Here is a 22,639-nt window from a genome sequence, read left to right as displayed (position 1 = left end):
TTGTTTCTTCCTCTTTGTTCTTTTCTGTTAGGTTTCCTTGTCATATGTCTGTGAGTCACCTCTAATAATTGACCATTTCAACCCCTAGTGCAACTACTTGGAAATTACAGCTTTCAGGATTGTTTTAGACCAATAATAACAATGAAAGCAATACTGTAGTTTTTATTTGCATGTTTTAAATATACATTATTATGACAGATGTATACTCACACGTACACTTTTTACATTAAATACATAAATAATGTATTTTAAACCATTTCTTACTACATTTACCCATCAGTATGTAACTCTTACAGTCAACAGGTGGCAGCAAACAAAGATTCGCTACAAGGAAGCAGAATTACGTCATTTCTTTTTTTTTTTTTCTTCTTTTTTTGCATTTGTTTTGGTGGAACGAGACAATAACAAGTCAGCAAATATATTAGCAGCAGCACTTCCGTTTAGACTCTTCAAAATAAAAAGGGAACAAATGTAATGTGTTCATAAAGTAAGGGAGGGAGGGAGGGAAAGTTTAATGAAACAACTTAGTAAACATAATAAAGTGTGTGGAGAAAATATATTTCATTTTATATTACATTGCTGACAAAACTACATAGACAAATGTATGCATCCGGGGACCACCGTGTGCAAAGGAGTGCAGTGATTTAATATAACGTGAATTTAAAAAATAAAGAAAACAATCTTGGTAGATAAAAACCAGAATCGTGGTTTAAGATCACTTGTCCAAATTGTGTGAATGTTTAAAACGCAAAGATGATTACAATGTATTATTCTTTTAATTGTAATAATGCATTTTTATTTCTTTAAGAGCTATGGATGTATTTTCCCTGGTGGAATCTAAAAGGTTAAATTATGTTTAAAAAGAGGAAAATCTTAATGATATTGCAAAATTTGTGCAATGATTACGTAGTAGTTTAAAATATTGTTTTACCTTGAAGTCCAGTCGGTTTATTTCCGGTCAGGACTCGTTGTTTTCCGTTCAATTGACCGGTGGTGTGACGGCGCTCACTAAACCTGGCAACCTGCAGAAATGTTTTGTCCACCGTAATCGATGCGGCTGAAGCTCCGAGCCACGGCACCGTAAGGGCCGGGGCAAGACTCGGATTCCTGCATGGAAGGAAAACGAATCGGGTCTACTTTACAGCCGGACGGCTCGGTGGAGGCCGGTAAACCCACAATGAGCTCGTCGCAGCAAAGCGACAGCGAGGACGCAGACGAGTCCCGGGACAGGCCCCGGGATGACATCGCCCCGGTGGATCCACCAGCGTCCCCGAAACGAGCGGTGTCTCCGGGAAAGCCGAGCCCACAGCAGGCCCCGACGACGAGCGGCAGCGTGTTTTCCTGGCTACGGAGCAGGACTACCGGACGAGGGTTGTTTGTAGACCCGGCTCGGGATAACTACCGGACAATGACCAGTCTGTACCGCTCCATGAACCCGGTGGTGGAGTCGGTAAACCTGAGCACTCAGACTCACGGAGCCGTGTTCAACCTGGAGTACTCACCGGACGGGTAAGAATGTTACACACAAGCTTTATTTTATATTTCTAAATGTCTATTCAAACATTCAGCATTTATTATTATTAGTTGTTGCTTTGTTTATGTTTTTTGGGTCTCATTTTAAACTTCAATGAATGAAAATGGGATGAATTTCCATTGTACAGAAGTTTTCCAGAAGTGTTATTTAGCGGGAAAACTACTATTAAACAATAATTGTGCAAAAAATGTCATATTAAGGAGAATGTTTTGAAAGTAGAGCTATTTTTTTTATATCTTGTGTTTAAACAATGTAAATGAAACTAAAGCAATGTTCAGATAGATTGTTTTCAACAGCCCCGCTAAAAAAAAATACTAATGGGATTAATTGATATTTTTTAGTTTGTTGCAGAAATGAAATAACTTAACCTAATTAAAGCCAGTTCTTCAGTAAAGCATGGTGGTGGAACCATCATGCTCTGAAGGACTGTTCGTAAAGCTGCTATACAGAGTTTCTGAGAGTAAGTTTCGATGTCCCAGCTCTACTTCCTCCCCTGCCTCTGCCAATCTATCAGAAGCTACGTCTCTACGTTTGTGCACACGTATTGCAAAACATAACAAAGTTGCACAACTACAAAAATTACATACATGCTAACAACTATTGTTGGTGTGCCATAACTTTTGACTAAGCATGTTTATTACCTGTCCTTGAGAAATGTTGCCAAATCCTGGTCCGTTCGAAATCCTTTTAAAAGCAACAAGTCCCTCCACTTTTGAAAAGCAGCTCCGAGATAAATTATGTTGCGGTCACGAAGACCTTCATCCACAAGCTTTGTACCCGGACTTTTCTTTTTAGTAGAAGCTTTATATGTTGGCAGTTGTGGAATGGGGAACTGGAGTATCGGAGCACTCCTCCATGACGCTATGCTGCTCAGTGATACCTGTTTGCTATTGTGACGGTGCACGCGCATTCACTTTGATTGACAGTGGCCCGCTCCAGGAAGTCGAAGCCTATTGGCTAGGAGAAGTCGGCGCTTTCTTGCATTTGTATAGGCGTCTATAGGACGAAGGCACTCTGCACCACTAATAAACCATATTTTTTCCCAAATATCGTGTCCTTTCCTCCAGACCAAGTTCTTCCATGTATGCCTTTGCATCCTTATATTGCATTTTGAGGAGCTTTTCTGCGTTTTAGCCATTGCAGAGTACACCTCTGTGAGCCTCCAACATGTAGTGTCAACATCTGCTTACCTCCATCGTGGCCGCGCATCTGGGTTACTGCCCAGAAAGTGATGTCAATGAAAACCCTCTATATGAGTAACCACCGGCTGTAGACCATATTAAAAGACTAGTTAGGTATTTTTTCGCATTTCAAAAGAATGATACATAAACATAGATTTCCCAGAAACTCCGGAAATCAGCCTTAAATGACGACAACAGGGTGATGTGATCACATGGAGTGGAGAGTTTACCTATTGGGTGTAGAAGATCAACTAGTAATCATTATACATGGTGGTGCATCCTGGTATGAGGCTCTAATGTTGTCACTCAGTGTTGACATGAACTGCTTATTTCATCACAATACAATGAAAACACAGAGGGCAGCTATGCATTTTATATATATATATAATTTAATCTGTGGTGCAGTCAGAAACCAGTCACCAAAAAGGAAGTTCACTAATCCAACCATAACACAACTTCCCCCAACCTTTTAATACAATCGGAATTAATTAATTATTTCTGTCAGAATGAGGAAGAATGACGTATAGATGATAATTGTGTTTATATTCATATAAACAGAAGTAGGTTGCAGTTGTTCAATGTCCATGCTCATCTGTGCAGAACTGTGTTGAGGAGATTCAAATTGTGCCAAAAAGCAAGAGTTCAAATCACCAAGTGTCAGTCATTAAAGGCTAAATGTTTAGCCTTTGGTTTAACAGAGCAACAACAATAATATCCTAATAATGTCTTCTCCCTGGTTAGAAGGATTTTTCCTGGTCGTGTTTGTTTTACACAACAAAACATGGTTATTTCTAATATTTATAATGAAAATACATGTGGAAATCTCAGGCCTTGAATTTTGAAGGATCTCAACACAGCGTTCATGCCACAGAGGTTTTTACAGCCTCAGTAACCAGACAACATGGGAAGAAGTAAATCCTGCAGATAAACCAGGTCAAGCTGTGCCCAGTCTGGCTTGGGTCTCATGTGACAGGATATTAGCAAACCAGCTGCACGCTGAGGGAAATGCTGATCGATCAGTCCACACTGCACTCAAATCATATTTTTAAATTATTTTGCAAATCTCAATATTGTCATATTACCAGATGTTCTCACACCTGGACTCTAAACTGTCTTTAAACCCAAACTGTGCGTGGATCATTTCAGCAAATGTATCACCTATGTTTCAATAAAGTGAAGAAGAATACCATGATCACATTAATTAGAGTTAATGTTGTTCAACTTTTAAGCTAATCCATGTGATGAAGGCAGTTTATTTCTTTTCATTTCCTACTTCCTGTGTAGTTTCAGTTAGGAAGAGTCTAATCAATAATAGTGATTGTTAGTACAAAGAAACTTAACTGAGGATTACTCATGTCTAAATGTGTTTCCAACACAGTTAAAGACGGTTTAGCTAAACCTTAAACCCAATGCAATGACTATTTCTTTTTCAAATACTGTCTGTTTATCGCACAGGAAGTTGCATCCATAACCAGGAAGTACCGGTAGCTGCATAAGCCATAATTAAATGTTTTTAGAATCAAATATAATGCTTTTATTGTTTTAAAAATCTCTGAATTTTTCTAATCTAAGGCAGCGCCATTTTTTTTTTTTAACAGGCAATTAATGAGTTTACAATGAAGAGCATAAATTACTTGTGTGCAATTATCCACAGACGACTAATAAAAAATACCTATTTATGATTTCATTTTTTCAGTTTTATAGGTATGTGAAAAGTATTCCATGGTTGCTCACTTCCTAAGCATTGGTGTTGCACAATGTGTCCACTGGGGGGCAGTTCATAATCTGCAAGTTTGTGGCGATAAGGAACCAAAATAAACCTTTACCTCTTCCTGTGTCTGATTGGCTAATGCTTTCAGGTCTGTGCTGACGGTGGCCTGTGAGCAGACAGAAGTGCTGCTGTTCGACCCCATCTCATCCCGCCACATTAAAACACTAACGGAAGCTCACGAGGACTGTGTCAACAACATCAGGTCAGTTTAAAAGTGCGATAAAGTCCGAGCAGTAACTTCTTGTCCAACATATCCACATTTCTCCCTTTCTGCAGGTTCCTGGACAACCGTTTGTTTGCCACCTGCTCCGACGACACCACCATTGCATTGTGGGATCTCCGTAAGCTGAACTCCAAGGTGTGCTCGCTGCACGGCCACGCCAGCTGGGTGAAGAACATCGAATACGACACTAACACTCGTCTCCTCGTCACGTCCGGCTTCGATGGAAACGTCATCACGTGGGACACCAACCGGTTCGTCTACAGCACTTGTGTCAAACTCATGGCCTGGGGTGCCAAATCCGGCCCTTTGAATAATCCAATTTGGCCCGCAGAAGAAAGTAAAAACGACAGAGAAAAAATGAATCAATGTATAAATGAAACTCAACAATGTTTACTGGGGCTCACAGTTTTCCCAGTGCTTATATCACACAATTAGTCATTTTTATTTTTATGTTAAACTGTTTTAAAAAAAAAAAAAAACTAAATTCTTACGAAATCCTTCATTTTTCCTTAAATCGTTACATAATGTTTTCCTTAATTAAATAGAAATTTAAATTAAAGATTGTATTGGAACTGATATCTGTCACTTATTGCTTGGATAGTGTCGATTCCTACACATTTAGTATTTTATGTATACAAGGGCACAATAATAATAATAATAAAATTACTAATTTTCTTGCATAAAATCTGTGGCCCACTTGAGATGAAACTGCTCCTTAATTAAAACCCCTGAACTAAAATGAGTTTGACGCCCCTGGTCTACAGCCTGATTTACAGCCATGAATCCTGCTCAATGCTTACCTCCTAAACTGTTTCTGCAGCTTCACAGAAGACGGCTGCCCGCACAAAAAGTTCTTCCACACTCGATACCTGATGCGCATGCGTCTGACGCCCGACTGTTCAAAGATGCTCATCTCCACGTCCTCGGGTTACCTGCTCATCCTCCATGACCTGGACCTCACACAGTCCCTGGAGGTGGGCAGCTACCGCATGCTGCGAGCACGACGGACCCCCCTCACCTCAGGTAGGATCACATACAGACTACATCTCCTAAATTTAGGAGAGAATCGATTATCTCCCCATTAATTGACTAAAAGTAATTTATACATGTTGATTTACATATTTAAAATGAAAAAGAAAACATGAATTCCTTAAGATTGTGATATACTGTATGTTTATTGATCTTAAACTCAAAATTCCAAAATAAAGTTCAAGTAAGAATATAAAAGTACAAAGTAATACATTCAGAGTCAGAGGTAGCATTCAATAAAAAATAAAAAGGCAGTGGGAGCCGGCAGCCTGTCATAGTGTCCTTTCTGAACCAAAATAATTTAAAATTCATGTTGAAATCACATAAGCCTAGCTTACTGAAGAAAGTGCATCGTTTAATTCTTCATTCACGTGAAAATAACTTAAAGTAATAAACATTTTTCTTAAACTCAAAATTCCAAATGCTAATACAGAAAGTGCTTTTCTATCCAAAAAAAAAATGTTCCTTTCGCCTTAAGAATTGTTTGTGTGTGTGGGCGCACACGGGGCTGCTGCTGCTGATGTCACGGCGGGTGCTTTCTCTTTGTTGCGTCGACGCGCTGCTGTCCGGTCACACCCGGGATAAAGGACGAGGGTTACAGGGAACAGCTACCTTTGATGAACGAGTGCGTGCTGCTTTCACTGCCTTGCACTTTTGAAACTCGGAGGAGCCACTCGCGTTAGTTATTCTCCGGCGGCGCCATCGTTGTTTTGGTCGAACGTAGCATCAACGCGCATATTTTGCGTGAACGTATTTTTTGCATCGACATCATTGATTATGTCCCGGCCCTAATGCAAATAGCTTTTGCTTGTTAATTTAATATTATGTGTCCAACCACAGATGGAGGCCTGTCAGCATCCAGGTCAGCCAGCGCTGCCCGTCAGGGAAACGACTCCAGTAAGATCCATCCTCACAGAGAAGGTGAGGGAAACCCCGCTCTGAGAATTCATCAGAAATACACATACACACACACACACACAAACACACTCTTTGCTATTCTTCCCAGGCCTTTCTCCCAGAAACAGCCTGGAGGTTTTAACTCCAGAGATTCCAGGAGAAAGAGACCGTGGGAACTGCATCACATCACTCCAGCTCCACCCGAAAGGTTGGGCCACGCTCATCCGCTGCTCCAGCAACATGGACGACCAGGAGGTAGGCCGTGATCCTTTGTTAAGTTCATCAAATCTAAAAGCGGCATAATTTTTGAATTCTTTTGGTAAAACGTTATTAAATCTAAAATATGGTTTAAAAAATTCCCATTGTCATTTACATAGTCTTTTAAAACTATCAATTTTTCTTTTTTTTTTTATTTATAGTATTACTGGGGGTCTATTGCAAATCATTATTACCATTTAGTGTTTTAATGCTATTGGATTATTTCTTTTACACCCCAATGAAAAATGACATCAAACAAGTGATCCATTCATCCTCTCTATTGTAAAATGGCTTTCAATTGACACCAGATCGTCCACGTTTTTATTACGATGCATTGCATGAAAATTCATATTTGGCAGAATTGTTGTTTTGTGCCACAAAATGACATTTAGAAAAAACAGCCACTAAAAGCATTTTGCCAACACTGCCGTCCACATCACCAAAATAATAATATTAATAATATATTGAATTTTTTTTAAAGGTGCCTTTCAAGGTACTCAAGGTCACCGTACAGAAAAAACAGGTGAAAAACAGCAAGGAACAACAAAAAATACAAAGAAATTAAGGTAGACAATAATGGAAGAGCTGTCGATCAGAGGGAGAAGGCAAGTTTAAAGAAATGGGCTTTGAGTTGGGATTTTTCAGAGGTCAGGAGGGAGTGAATTTCAGAAATAATAATATATTTATTCTTAGAGCAATTTTCTCACACACTTAACAAGGTTTACGCACAGACAAATGGGAGCTATTGTGCAATCAGATGCAGAAACATTGACAAACGCATCTTAAAATGAAACAAATTTGATGGTTTCCTCCCATCAAAGAAAGAAGAACTCAGGAGTTTTGTCAACATGCATATTGACCAGTCACAAAGCTTGGAGGAAAAACAGGCAAATGGCTTGATTGTAGCGATGGCCCTGAAAATATTAAGTTAAGGCTACTGACCATGTCAGTATGGGCAGAAAATAAAGGAAGCAGAAATGTTTCGTGGTCTCTCATTGGTTCCCCTCTCTGTGTGCAGTGGACGTGTGTGTATGAGTTCCAGGAGGGAGCACCCACCCGGCCACTGGTGTCGCCCCGCTGCTCCCTCCGTCTCACCCACTTCATCGAGGAGGCCAACGTGGGGCGGGGCTACATCAAGGAGCTGTGCTTCAGCCCAGACGGACGGCTCATCTGCTCCCCGTACGGCTACGGCGTTCGCCTGCTGGCCTTCGACGAGCGCTGCGGCGAGCTGACCGACTGCCTGCCCGTGCAGACCAGCTGCCTGAGGGAGGTCCGCTCCATCTACTCACACAGCGACGTCGTACTCACCACCAAGTTCTCACCCACGCACTGCCAGCTGGCCTCGGGCTGCCTCAGTGGACGAGTGGCTCTGTACCAGCCCAAGTTCTAACAGCAGTGATAGCACACCACAGACCTGGGTTAACAAGTACAAGAAATAATGCAAATCACCATTAATTCATGCTAATATTCTTATATTTTTTTTAGCATTCCAGAGGTTTGTCATCTAAATATGAACATACTGAGGCATGTGGCCTCATAATATGAGGTTTGCGCCAAAAAAAAGCTACTAAATGTAAATTATCCTCAGACTAAACATGCGAGGCTGTGTTTTAAAGCTGGTTTGATAATGTAGAGCCTAAAAATAAATAACAAACTGTAGAAAAATGTTTTGAAAAATAAATGACAACGAAATTTGTTTTAAATTGGAGTTCTCCAGCCAACACAAGTAAACATTGAAGATTAATGTATGAATAATTTAGATTGGTGTTGAAAGTTTAAAAAAAAAAAAAATAGGTGGGATTTTCTTCATGCTAAATATTTCCAATAAACTGAATTTATCCTATTAAACACTCGAAAGTTTTGATAGTTCAGGTGTGAAATGTGACTTTGTTGATCCAGGTCTGTAACAGTGATGCTGGCTGTGAATGTTACAGTGTGGATGAGATCATAATGTGACTGAAGGCCCACAAATGGCTGCAGTGACTGATGCAGAATAACAGCCTTTCTAACCCTGAACATTAAAGAACTCTGACACATGGGTGGGTGGGTTCAGCTTTAGAAAGCTAACTCCTCCCCAGCCTGAGGAGAAGCCCTGGAACTCAAATCTCTGGAGATGCAATGCCGTCGGAAACAGTTCCTGCGAGTTCTTTAGTGACTCAAGTTGGAATTTGCTTCTTGTTGCCGTAGAAAGCTTCTTCTCCGGGTTGTTGGTGCACAGACTGATGATGGGAAACTGTCGCTCTGCTCATGCCTTTCTTCACAGGTGCTGCTTCGCTGCTCATACAATCTGTAACTCTTAACATCTTTTTACTTTCCTTCACCACAGACGGCTGTTTTCTACCTGCGTTATCGTTTTTAGGTGATTTTATTGTTTTGTCGACATTATGCGTTGCACGGTGATGATTCATTGAACACATAAAGACAAAGGTATTGCAAAAACCTGTCATACTTTCTCACGGTTTGTGTGTTTTACCTCCCTCTTCTAAGGCAACAGTAAATCAAAGTTATTGACGATACATGTGTACATTTCCTAAGCCGTTTCTTCTCTTCACATGCTGGTGGATGCAGGGAAGCCTGGTGATGCTGTGTATTTTTCCTCAATTCACGTTGGTTATTCCAGCATCTGTAAAATAATAACAAGCGATGGTGTCGGCATGTGAAGGTTCCATTCGAGTTTGACAATCTAAACACAAAGGTGTGTCGTTAAACACTGGGTTATACATATTTGAAAGTTGTAAACCATCACCAGGCTTGCTTAGGAGGCCTCAATGTTTGAACTTATTAAGCCTACATGATGAAAATGTTGCCAAAAAACCCTCTTTTGTGTGTGTTTTCTGCCTCTTTATTACTTTCTTTGCACACTTTGTTCATGTCTTGCTCATACTATGAGTAAATACCTGATAGTTAGTTACCCCTTCATGTACACAGACTCCAGTATGGACTGACTGCATTGTTGAAGACGAGTTGCTGTTAAATAAATACAAGATAAACATATTTACGACTATGCATACCAGCTTATGAGAATATTTTTCGTTTCTTCCTTTTATGCAAGGTTTAGAGTTGAGTTGCCAAAAGGTTTTTCTGTAATGGAGTTTTAATTGTCCAGAATAGGCGAGACATATTTGGAAAAGGTGTATTTCACCTTTACAAACGGAGCGTTGAACAAACCACTCCTGTCTTCATGGAGTTGAGTTTCTAATGATGAAACTCTTTACAGTTTTGTAAACCAACAAACTAGTTTTCATCATCATAGGGGATAGGCATTAAATTAAGTATTTGTAATAAAAAATAAATGAAATTAATTTTTGCGTTTTAGGAAGAAAGTGTGTCAGAATAAAGATTTTTGGAAACAACTTAGGGGTGTTATTTTGATTTTTTTCTATTCCATAGTAGACAATTTGTTCTTCAAGGTTTGGTATCACTGTGAGTTATTTTAATGAAGTTTTTTTTTTTTTTTTTTTTTAACTACTACTTAAGTGTCTGTTGCCATTTTGTAGCAAATTCACTCCTACATCAATGTATAACAGGGAAAATGTGAAAAAGTGTTATGTACAACATTTGATAGAGCTTAGGTACTAGCCTGTTGTCTACATACACTAGTCAATACATAAAAGTATGGATTGGTGCAAAAATTGGTCACTAGATGGCAGTCAAGCAGTTAAAACACAACGTTTTGTTTATTTTTCCATTTTAAAGCAGCAGGAACAATACAAGTCAACCTGGGGCGTTTTTTAATTATTATTTTGAATGCAAGTCTTCTCATAACTATCCAAGTAACCTAAAAAAGATTTTAAATATGATTTTGTTTGTAGAAATACATGTTATTGACATTGATTTTAGGAAGAAAACACACCTAAATACATAAATGTATATTTGAGTGATATAGATATCACTGAAAACATCTCACTCAAGGTACTTCATTTTTAACCGGTGCAATCAAACTGGAGCAAAAGGATCAAAGTCAAACACATAATATGAAGAGTATTATTATCTATATGGATAATGTGAAGTCAACATTCTTCCAAATTCCTTTAATTTTCCTCAAATTAAGACATATTTCCCTTGATTAAATAGAAATGAACACAAAATCTAGGAAATTTAAAGTAAAGATCCTGTTGGGACTGATATATATTATTATTTCTTGGATATGATTGGTTTGTTACATATTTTATGTATATGTAGAGGTGCAAACAATGGCACAATAATGTTGAAATTACTCATTTTCCAGCATAAAATCTAAGGTCCACTTGAGATCAAACTGCTCCATATTTGGCCCCTGTACTAAAATCAGTCTGACACCCCTGGAGTAGAGCATTCATGAGGTCAGGTACTATATGGGATGAGAAGGAGCTCAAACCATGAAAAGCAGTTGTGTCCAAATACTTTTGTCCATATTGTGTATGTATATCATGCATGCCTCACAACTCAATCAAATCTCTCCTTTGTTTCACAAAAACACGTTTCAGAATCGGTAGACATCAAAAGATGGTGAAAATATTTATTAAGTGTGAACTTTTGTGGGACTTCAGTAAAAGAAAGAAAAGAAAAAAACAGCATTAGGTACATTTTCAACATCAGACCAGCTGACTCTAAAATCCTCATCAGCTCATACAGAAACATGTTCAAATGATTAAAACAATCATCACACAAACACACACACACACACAGAGGACAGGTCCAGCTCCTCCTCAGAAGCTGAGGTGGTATCAATGAATGGAAAAGTAAAGCCCCACAAACCACCTGCTCAGATTGGTATAAACATACAGCAAGTGATTAAAGGTTGCATTAGTTTTCTAATTTATAAATCCGTTGTCCATATCCTCTCCGAGTCTTTTTTTAGCCTCTTGTCCACCTTCCCTCATATCCTCCCAGCTGTGACGGCCCGAGCCCTCCTCTTCTGCAGCCTCTGACCCTCCCGTCGGCGGTTGATGGCCTTGGTGCTGGCGCGTAGTTTACGGAGCCTCATGGCACGAATACGCAACTGAAGGTCCTGTGGGATCTTTCCACCTTTGGCCTGAATGTCCTTCAGCCGCTGGACGGGCGTTTTCATGAGGATGAAGTCACAGAGGGTAGGATTGGGCTGCATGCCGACGTGGCACAGACGCATGGATGGAAGGTAACCTAAGGCCCACACCATCACCTTGTACTCACCAGGATTTAGGAGACGCCAGTAGTCACCATCAGCAGCTACAGGAGAAACAAAGAAAGAAAAAAGGACCAAATAATGCAAGAATTTGTTGTATTTTAATTATTTAAATCTCTCTGGTTGGTAACACTTTACTTGAAGTTTTATACATAAAGGCTGACATTATGCTGTCATTATTATGACATGATACCTGTCATTAGGATGAATACGGTGTCATGAATGATGTCGTTAAGTGTCGTTCATTACCCTAAACCTTCGTTACCCTAACCTCTAACCCTTCGTTACCCTAACCCCTAACTCTTTGTTACCCTAACACCTAACCCTTTGTTACCCTAACCCTAGCCCTTCATTACCCTAACCCTTCGTTACCCTAACACCTAACCCTTTGTTACCCTAACACCTAACCCTTTGTTACCCTAACCCTAGCCCTTCATTACCCTAACCCTTCGTTACCCTAACACCTAACCCTTCGTTACCCTAACCCCTAACCCTTTGTTACCCTAACCCTAGCCCTTCGTTACCCTAACCCTTCGTTACCCTAACCCCTAACCCTTTGTTACCCTAACATCTGACCCTTTGTTACCCTAACCCCTAACCTTTCTTTACCCTAACCCCTAACCCTTTGTTATCCTAACCCCTAACCCCTTGTTGCCCTAACCCTTTGTTACCCTAACACCTAACCCTTTGTTACCCTAACCCTAGCCCTTCATTACCCTAACTCTTCGTTACCCTAACCCCTAACCCTTTGTTACCCTAAAGTCTAATATATGGTTAGGTATAAAATTTAGATGCACATAGCGCTCTATGTAGGCGTAGACCCCCTACCCGTAACCTGACGTGCTCCTCCCAAAAATCCTGACTACACATCGAGGCGATGTGAAACATAAGGGCTGTGATTGGTCCACTCCAAACCTCCGGTCACTGCCTTTTCCAGTCAATGCCACCATGTTTCAACTTTTTGCGGAAAACTTCTAGTAAAGTGTTACCAATTTGAGAGTACTTACAACAATTTGAAGCTAAATATGACATCATCATGTGATATATGCAGGAGAAAACTGCATCCTGGAAAAAATGTGCAGTTTCATTGAATATGTGTATGCGTGCTGTAGCTCCAAGGGTGTCATAATTTAGTGAAAGGTGTCCTAATTTAGCAAACAACACTTAATGACAGCCTTAATGACACCTTATTCATGTTTATGACAGATAATGACAGGGTAATGTCAGTAAAGTGTTACCGTATAGTTTTTACAATTACTTGCTGTTTGACACCATGTTCTACGACTATATCTTGTTGTGGGAAGGCATCAATATCATGAATTGAACAATCATCATGAAATAATTTGATAATTCACTCTGCTGTCGTAAACTGACCTGATCTGATGTCGTGATCGTGGCCGTCCACCTTTATCACAGCATCGGGGATTCCTTGTTTCGTCATTTTATCCCGGATCACTCCTTTAATCCCTCTGTGCACCTGAGAATAGGACATGCTTACCTGTGAGATTCTGCTGTTCTGTCTGTTCCACTTACCTAGGCTACACACTGACCTGCTCCATGTAAACCAACAGCGACTCCTTGTTGTTCTCCCACTCCATGGGCAATTCGATCATGTGAGGGAATTTGTCACAGGAAAGCTCTACCGTCACCTCAAAGCAGTTTGTGTGCAGGTAACTGAAGTCATTCATACCTGCGTAAAACATACACCTTCAAACTCAGACCCTGGAGAATCAGCTCCCAATGTGACCCACAATGTTAATCTCAAAAAACAATTACAAGGCAATAATTCAGACTTTTTACCAGAAGTATCACAGCTAATGGTACTGTTGATTTTTCTTGTTCTTTGTCCTTTCTGAAATATTTTTACAGATTTTTCAGCTTGGTTTGTACAAGTAATAGACTTGTTGTTTTTGATCATTCTTATTAGGCCTCCTCCGTCTACTTCTTCTAGTATTTTTTATTATAAAAGCACCAACAACTTCATCTTCAGTCACTCTTCTTGGGGTGACCGTTGCTCAGCGGTAGAGTGGGTTGTCCATTAACCAAAGGGTTGGGGGTTTTAATCCTTCCTTAGCCAAGTCAGTGTTGTTGTGTCCTTGTGCAAGGCATTTTACCCGCATTACATCGTATGAATGAATATGAATTGTGCATGAATGTTGGTGGTGGTGGTCAGAGGGGCTGTAGGCGCGAAATGGCAGCCACGCTTCTGTACCACCACTGGTATGACTGATGTGAGTGACCGGTGTTAATGAATAATGGTTTCTGTAACTTCTGTAATGCACTTTGAGTCTCCTTGAAAAAAGCACTATATAAATCCAAATCATTATTATGATTATTCTTGACTGATTTCATTACACTTTCTGCTTTTAGCTTCTACTTTACAAAATCTGGATTTCCTGATCTGGCCCACATGAAATCAGACTGAGTCCTACCCAAAACAAGTTTGACACCACTGTTCAAAATTCTTGTTTACTTTAAGGTAACTCACTTCCGGGGACGGTGTGCCAGGCCCCTCCATTGATGATGTTGTTGTGTCGTTGGAAGTCCTCGTAGTGGCAGATGCGACGGTCAGGGTTGGCCATCACCAAGTTAGTGGAGGCATAGACAGAGGCCAGCCAGCGAAAGAAACCATCATCAGCTGTAGGGGTATTTTCCTGTGGAGCCCAGTCACGGGTGCAGTCGAAGGGATACGTGACAACCAGCTCTCCACCATGAAGGTTTGCACTGAGCACGAAGGGAATGTCCTGCATCCAGCTGATGACAGCACGGGTCTCTGGTGCAACCTGGACAACCATGGATAGGGTAAAAAAGTAAACCAAGGTCAAATAATCAAATGCCAAACCATGCCTGGTGCTGATAGTTGATAGATAATTATGTAAGATGGCTAAAGGGAAATATGTGCTAGAACTTTGAATTTTTCACATCAAAGGGTTATCACTATCACAAAAACGTAGATCACTTGAGGCTGAAGCCTATCCCAGCAGACATAGGGTGTAGGGCAGTGTAAACCCCCCCAGATAAGATGCCAGTCTAGCGTAGGGCTTGACAGAGACAATTTGGGGACCACCAGCGGGACTTCAACCCATGATCCCTGCACTGAGAGGCACCAGTGCGCCACAGGGTGACACACTTAATTCTACTGTCATTGACCCTTTCCAATAATAGGACAACTCTGAATGGGATCAAATATTTCCATATTTTGATCGACAATAAGGTTTAGATTAGAAGATAGGTAAGATATGGCAAGAGAAGTTTGGGCTTGGCTAGGCTAGGCTAGATTAGGTTAGACCAGGCTAGGCTAGACAAGGCATGGTAAGGCTAGGCTAGACAAGGCTAGGTTAGGCTAGATAGGGCAAGGCTAGGGAAGGCTCGGCTAGGCTAGATGAGGCTCAACAAGGCAAGGCTAGACAAGGCATTATTGATCCCAAAGGAAAGTAAATTATCTGCATACATTCAATCAACAATCACTAAGTTATGCAAAAACCAGATTTTGAAAGGTCGGCATAAAGAAAACCAAAAAAAAACAAAGGCATATTTACATAAATGTTCAAAAATAAATGTCAGTTATTAACTCTCTGAATAGTAATCCCATTGTGTAAATATAATTATTATTCATAACTACATAGATTTGTTTGATGCTTACTGAAAATATGAACTCAATATGCTTGGACTTTGATGGGTTGTTAGACAATGGCATAATAGTGACAAACTGCCTGCTCTTACCATGGCATCCTCTTTAGTGTAGTACTCTGGAATGGGAATGTAATGATTGGGGACTTTGGATGGATCTGCTGCATACTCTTGGGCATCCCACATGATGTTGTTTAGGTCTGGAAAGTTATGATTCAGGTCGATTCCTTCAAAGCTGTACCGTCCGTCTGCCCAGCCAGCCAGCTCTGATCCCTGAAGGAACGGAAAGACAAAGAGGAATGTGCATTCATTATCAAACCATGAGTATTCCCTCATAGTTCAGAATTTGGGATTTCAATTTTTTACCCATAACCCCATCAATGTTTTTATATACTAGGGGGTACACAAACCCCTAGTCGGTAAACATTGGATTAGAATGAAGGTGTGGCTATGGGCTTTATCATCACCTTCTTGTAGGCTTCTTCATATCCGTCAGGATTCATGGAGGGCAGAAGATGGATCCGCGTTTCTGTAACAAGCCGAACAATCCTCTGGTTGCCCTTTTTGTATTCCCGGCACATGTACTGCATGAGGTTCAGCACAAGCTCTCGACCAAGAGCCTCGTTCCCATGCATCCCAGCCACATATCGGAACTCAGGTTCCCCTGCCAAGAAGAATATTTTGAGACACTGAAGATTGCCAAGTTCTAGTCACACTTACGAGAAACCTCTTGAAGTTTTTGTTTGTGTTTTTTTTTTTCTTGTGCTACATCTACATCAGGAACATATTAAATTCCCTAGTCAAGCTTCCTGTGTTGGATAACAGCTCAGAGCTGGTTCATAATAATACAGGACACTTCACAACAGTGAAGAGTTTTATGCTTACAGACAAATCCAATCCTGTGCAAATCAGCTGTTCTCTTTGTACTGAAGTTAGTTTGTTAAACCAATAAATGTATCATTAAACATGATTCATTATAGAAAGATATAAACTTCCTCTATGTATCATTTGGCAGCTGTAAAGAAACTTAGTCTGCTTCTTTAGACAATATCACAAAGCGACCAAGCCCCTAACAGTTTGTTTACACAGGAGAGGCCTCCCCTCTGCCTCCCTGAGTGAGTTTTCTGAATAACCCTGGCTGTATAAACACTCAGATGCTAGGCTGGGCCCCCAAGCAGCTAGATTTTTGGGTAATTTGAGAAACAAGATGAACTCTAGTCTAGAAACGTCAAAATTTTGGTTTTCGTCCAAGCATGGGTTTGCAGACACTCTTACCAAGTTCATGTTTGCCAGGGTTATCTGAGATTTCCATCACGTAGAGTTTGAGGCCCGTGTAGCTTCTCCCAATGGTGTAGACGTGGGTGATGTCCGGGCACTCCTCCGTTACAGACTTCATGAGCTTTGGTGTTAAAAAGACAAATTGTACCGAAATCCTTCAAAGGGTTAAACTTGAGGTCGGAGGAAATCTGCAAACTGTTAAAGCGGGTGAGTAAAAACCCTGGAATTAGCTTTACTGGAAGCAAAGTTACTCATCATCTGCTACGTCCAAACCTTTCTCATCTCTTTGTAGTTGTGATGTCTGAAGTCCAGGTCATCTTTTGATCCCTGGTTTTGCTCAGAGGAGTAAATGTTATGAGGATCTACGAGAAGATAACATGAAATTTTGCTGATGTAAACAAATTGAAGCACCTTTTTCCTCAAAGCAAACCCTTTAAATGAATCACTATACTGTTGAGGTTTGGATTACCGTTGACTCGGCAGCCGAGAATCTCAGCTCTGAGGCAGATGGTCCCATTGGAGTACCAGCTCTGAGGGTTGATGCGGATATAACGGGCCACAGTGGGAACAGGAAGGAGCCCGAGAACTGGGGGTTCTGGGTGGTGTTTGTTTCCTTGAAATATCTGCACGATCCACAACAACAGCAGTGAAATTTTGTCACCACTTAATGGAGAACACTCTAAAGGTAAAAAGTAGAGCAATTATTTAGCCAAGTTTTGGAAATTGGAATTTCTACAGGCATTTTGTTGATTTACATCATGTATCTGAAAAACGAGTGAGTTCTAAAGTTGTACATGTTTTGATTTGATAATCAACCACAGCCCATCACTGTCTCAGCAGAACTAATGTGGTCTGTTTAGTACTTGAGTCACATTCACATCTCTCTGTTTTCTAACAATTTACCCCTTTTTCATCAGCCTCCTTGTCCAATTCAAGAAGAAACAAGGATTAATGATTTCTCTCATTTATGCAAGGAGGATGCAACCCATACATGTCAAAGGAAAAATTAAATATCTCCTCGTGAAGTAGTCACTGTCATAAAAAGAAAAAGTGGACAAAGCCACTTCTAACCCTCTATTTGAATACATGACTGTGTTGGGAAGGGTTTTACCCTACAGTTCCTTGGAAAGAGATCACATTTTCCATGCTGACATACAGCTTATAAAAAGGAAGGCATTGAGGTTGACTGGCAGGTCGAATTTGGCATCACTTTTCTTTTTGTATACATTTAGAAATATGGAATTAAGTAATTACTGGATTTTTAGTATTTCCAACCACAAAGTTGGGTTACTTTATACTTTAGATGCAGTTTGACCTGACTTCTTTCAAGACGCCTTGACTTGACTTTCAAAGTTTTCTGCATTGCGTACAGTAACAAACATTTAAGACAAGCTTTCCGAATCTGTTTTCCATCTGCATCAGTCTACGAGTCTCCTGAATGACTCCCCAGAGCAGTAAACAACACATGGTTCCTTACCGCCTCTTCTGTCCCATTCATGCAGATTTGCCACTTCACAGAGTCATTACTCAGCTGAATCTTGTAGGTTTCAACCCAGTCCCAACTGCAAGAGAAGCCGAGAAGGGAAATAAATCAGTTTTCCATCGCATAAATGTCAGCCAGCTACACAAAGGTGAGCTCACTTTGCACTAAATTTAGACCCACAATGCCTAATGTGTAAAACTCACTAACCCTCCTTAGCTAGCTGACTGTCGAAGTGTTAGCACAAGTAATAGATTCACTCTCATTTTTTATGTTTTTTTTATTTTTACAATATAATATTGTATTATTAAAACAACACCTGTGTCATTTTCTTTTACAGCCCAACATCAATCAGTCTTAACAACTTAAATCAGAATACTTGGTGTTTGTGGGTTCATTATTATGTCATTCCTTTCTGGTCTGCCAGTGTCATATTCCTGTTGGTTTATCTTTCTTTTCACTTGGTTAGTTTTTTTTTTTTTGCATTTCAATCTATACTTTTACTCTTCTTGGTTTTGTGCTTTGTTGGTTTTTTGTTAAGATTTACTCCTGACAACCTAGCTGCACTCTTTATCTCTGCAATTGGGTCCTAACCAATACATATATAATATGATATGATAATGTTTTGTGCTTTTCCCCTGAAAAACATCCTGTTCAACATGTTTAGGTATTCACTTATTGCTGATCTAGCCACTACCTGACCTCCAGATGGAGTTTCGGCCCTGCAGGATGACTCCAGTGAAAAGGGTGAGATGAATGGCATCCACCTCAAACCACTGGTGCTTATCTTTATATTCGGCACACCAGGCTCCGTCATACAGGTCTCCGTCTTCAATGCCCGACTGCAAAAAGAGAAAAACCTAAATGTAACGCAGGATTTTGTGTCATCTGCAGAAACCATTAATCTAATTCCCGAACCGGTGGTTTGGCCTCCACTTGAAAAAATGCTAAGAGTTGAGTGTTGGACCTGGTTGTACAGTAATTACTTTCAGACTGGAGACCATGAGAAGTGGGTGACTGAGGTAACAAAGACTCCATCAGGGTGCATTTATGGAAAATACCTCGAGGAACAAATTACTGCATAACCTAGAAAGTGCAATTATCGTTGCGTTGAAAAAATTTTTTGTGGTTCTGATACAGAAGAAAAAACTAAAAAGAAAATGAGACGTGTCAAATTACATGTAATAAATGGTTGCCAATGATCTAAAATACAAAAATCCCTTTCTAACTTTGTGTTTTGAAAAAACATTATTTCTATCTGATTTGGTTCTTGTTTTTTGTCAGCTCTTGTATTAATAATCTGTTTGGTTTATTCCCTGTGTCTGTCTGCGGGTCAAGGGTGTGTGTGTGTGTGTGTGCGCGTGCATGTGTGTGTGTGTGTGTGTGTGTGTGTGAGAGAGAGCAAGTTAGCATCCTGTGCGTGTTCCCCATATCTTTATTGCCTTTCAACACTACTTAAAGGAGTGCTTGGATGCAGTGTTTGTCAGGGCATTGCTGTTTGACTGTCTTCAGTCATTCAGTTAGTAAGTCTGCAAATGAGTTACTGTTAGTTAATTAGGTATGAGAGTTGTTTTTTTGTATTTTTTTGTACTTTTATTCATTCATCACTACAGAAAATCCTATTATGATTAAGAACTGTGATTGCGCTGTGATTGAGACGTGCACCGCAGATCCCTGGGACCTTGAACAGGAAAGATGGATCAGAAGATGAATGAATGAATTGATTAGGAGCTTCTTTTTCGAGGGAAACCTATAACCAAGATAGGCAGCAACAACAACGAGAGAACATGTAGAACTATTATTATTAGTTTATAGCACTAATATATTGAAGTAATCTTAAAAAAAAATCTTAAAAACTAGAAAACAAGTTTCAGATGAGCAAGTATTAGTTAATCTACTGACCTGGATGTTAAGCCTCCCTCTGTGCGGACCCAAACCAGTCCGTTGGTAGGAAGACGCCTGAATCTGATTGTCTTCAACCCGCAGAGACTCCAGGCCGAGAGGAGGACAATCTGAAAGCAGAATAAAAAAGCAATGAGGAGTGGAAGTGATCTTCCCGTATGTAGATATTGATGCATTGCAGGAGCAGCAGTAGGACAAAACCAGTGAAGGGGTTAAAATCATTCCCCTGGTTTCTTTGAGTGAGCTAACATTGTGTAGTTAAAGATCAGAACACATACTCGTTGTGGTTAGTATGTCGAATATTTACAATCACCCCAGGGTCAGCTCAGAGGATATTTAGAGGCCCTTCACCTCCTTCCTCGCACACACACACACACACACACACACACACATAGTGCACATCTGGGGGAGCAAAAGAGGCTCCAGACAACTGAATGTAATCTGAGACACGTTGGGAGGAGAAAGACAGCTGCAAAGTACTTTATGTCTTCGGGAACAATTTTAAAAACACTGCCATCAATCACATGTCCTGCCCATTCAGGCGTTTGAAGTCTTTGTTCGCTTGCTTTTTGGTCAAGAGCCACTTCAAGGATAACAAGAGGGGGAAGGAAAGACAGGCAGAGAAAAACTCTAGGGATTCATCAGTGTTTTAAACCACAAATGCTGTTTTTAAAAAATAAAATAAAAATGTTCCCACTTATCTGGGATATTTGAACTTCCCTGTACATTACAGTGATAGTGGTAAATTGACTTAATTTATATAGCACTTTTATCCTTACACTGATGTGGTCTCAAAGCGCTTTACAATATCAGCTCATTCACCCATTCACACACCAATGGGACTGAGCTGCCATGCAAAGGACTGGTCAACCACTGGGAGCAACTTAGGGTTCAGTGTCTTGCCCATGGACACCTCAACAGGTATAGACTGCAATCGAACCCCCAACCTCTTGATTAGATGACGACCCCCACTACCACCTGAGCTGAAAGCATGATAGGCTGTTGATTTTTTGTACTCATTCATAGTTTTCACTAGAATCTATTCAGTTTGCCATGTTCACATATTTTCCGTTCAGCTACATGTGTGTTACACAAGACTGATTTTTTTTTTTTTTTAATTTGTTAAGCAAAAACACATTCGGTCTACTGACATAAACTTGGTCGCAACCTTAGATTTGACATCAGATGGAGCCTTTGTCATAACTGAATATTTTTGAAAATAATAACTTAGTAATCATGTTAATGATAATATTGTAAGATATATATATACTGTATATATATGTATATTTGCAAGCCAATATATTTTTATACATTAAAACTACTCAAGCTTTTCAACTCCAACACTGGAAAAAGAAAATAGTATAAATATATATTTATAATATAATGTTCTCATTGCCAAGCAGTGTATCTGAATATGCCTGTCATATCAAGGTTTAATATTTTATTTAATTTCCATTTTCCTACTGTTATTAATTCTTGTGTTTAATACCAATGTGCAGCACTTTGTTTCAGCTGTGACTATTTTTAAATAAATAAAGCTGAGTTGACTGAAGTTGTGATAATTGTATTTTTTTGGTTTCTCCTACCCAGCTTTGGTCTGTTATTATCTCCAGTCTTGGATTGGTCCTCTTCTCTGTTCTTCCCAATGTCTTTGCCGGTGGTGTTCTTCAAAGTGTTTGCCTCTGTGCTGGTGGACACACTGGTCTTTCCCGTGCCTGGAGTTTCTCCATCTCCCCTCTGGTTCTGCTCAGTGACAGCCTCAGTCCACCTCACGGTCGGTGTGGTGGCTGTAGAGTTTTGAACTTGGTTCCTCTCGGTGGCTGAGGTGATCATCAGGAAAACACCCAGGAGAAGAACAGCAGATGACCTTTCCATGTTGCTCTTTGTTTGCAGCGAGAGCGAGTGAAGTGAAAGCCTCCAGGGTGAGTTTATGAGCAGATGACTGAGCCAGACCTCCATCCACACTCCTCCTCCTCCTCCTTCACCTCCCAGTCCTCAGGCCCACCTCCTCGTCTTCATCCTCCCTCTCTCTCTAAAGTCCTCTCTGTTTCACACAAACCCTGCATCCAAAAGGTTTTTAATATATAAAACAAGTGTGCTCTATTTATTTTAATCATCAATCCTATGGGCCAAAACTTTATATTGGACAGTCCATCCCAGCCTATTAGAGCTATAGTCCTGGGGTCCTGGGACTTCTGTTTCCTGATTATGGGCACAACTTCCTGTGTTGATGGTATATACAATTTAAATAAAGAAACTGGCTTTTTCACAACAATATACAGAACATCAAGGTCCTGATTATAAGCTATACTT

At 40.2% G+C, this 22,639-nt stretch overlaps 2 protein-coding genes across 2 annotated transcripts; one reads left to right on the top strand and one right to left on the bottom strand.

Moving 5' to 3' along the window:
* The first annotated feature begins 968 nt into the window (after positions 1-968).
* wdr32 (WD repeat domain 32) lies at positions 969-9,897 on the top strand. Its single transcript, XM_028438694.1, has 7 exons — positions 969-1,509; positions 4,575-4,688; positions 4,763-4,960; positions 5,530-5,732; positions 6,579-6,659; positions 6,745-6,890; positions 7,912-9,897. The coding sequence occupies exons 1-7, from the start codon at positions 1,112-1,114 to the stop codon at positions 8,281-8,283; spliced, it is 1,512 nt and encodes a 503-aa protein (XP_028294495.1). The 5' UTR covers positions 969-1,111; the 3' UTR covers positions 8,284-9,897.
* A 1,468-nt stretch (positions 9,898-11,365) lies between these two features.
* Positions 11,366-22,247, bottom strand: cpxm1a (carboxypeptidase X (M14 family), member 1a). The gene is made up of 13 exons (XM_028438644.1): positions 21,913-22,247; positions 20,327-20,436; positions 19,127-19,266; positions 18,422-18,506; positions 17,414-17,567; positions 17,218-17,306; positions 16,942-17,065; positions 16,134-16,330; positions 15,760-15,939; positions 14,525-14,819; positions 13,587-13,726; positions 13,411-13,513; positions 11,366-12,080 (listed from the first exon to the last, which is right to left on the bottom strand). Exons 1-13 carry the CDS (start codon positions 22,199-22,201, stop codon positions 11,752-11,754), a joined length of 2,235 nt encoding a protein of 744 aa, XP_028294445.1. The 5' UTR covers positions 22,202-22,247; the 3' UTR covers positions 11,366-11,751.
* Positions 22,248-22,639: the final 392 nt, after the last annotated feature.

Source organism: Gouania willdenowi, chromosome 22 (assembly GCF_900634775.1).
Source record: "Gouania willdenowi chromosome 22, fGouWil2.1, whole genome shotgun sequence".
Taxonomy (NCBI): domain Eukaryota; kingdom Metazoa; phylum Chordata; class Actinopteri; order Blenniiformes; family Gobiesocidae; genus Gouania; species Gouania willdenowi.
This window is presented reverse-complemented; position numbering and strand designations above follow the sequence as displayed.

Bases quoted from the DNA above. Each gene is read 5' to 3' on its own strand.
- wdr32 (XM_028438694.1), top strand. From the start codon at position 1,112: ATGGAAGGAAAACGAATCGGGTCTACTTTACAGCCGGACGGCTCGGTG. The intron at 1,510-4,574 runs GTAAGAATGTTA...TAATGCTTTCAG, and splicing joins CTGGAGTACTCACCGGACGG to GTCTGTGCTGACGGTGGCCT. The intron at 4,961-5,529 runs GTTCGTCTACAG...CTGTTTCTGCAG, and splicing joins ATCACGTGGGACACCAACCG to CTTCACAGAAGACGGCTGCC.
- cpxm1a (XM_028438644.1), bottom strand. From the start codon at position 22,201: ATGGAAAGGTCATCTGCTGTTCTTCTCCTGGGTGTTTTCCTGATGATC. The intron at 15,940-16,133 runs GTGATGATAAAG...CCGTTCCTTCAG, and splicing joins ATGAAGAAGCCTACAAGAAG to GGATCAGAGCTGGCTGGCTG. The intron at 13,727-14,524 runs GTGAGTTACCTT...TGTTTTACGCAG, and splicing joins CTGGCACACCGTCCCCGGAA to GTATGAATGACTTCAGTTAC.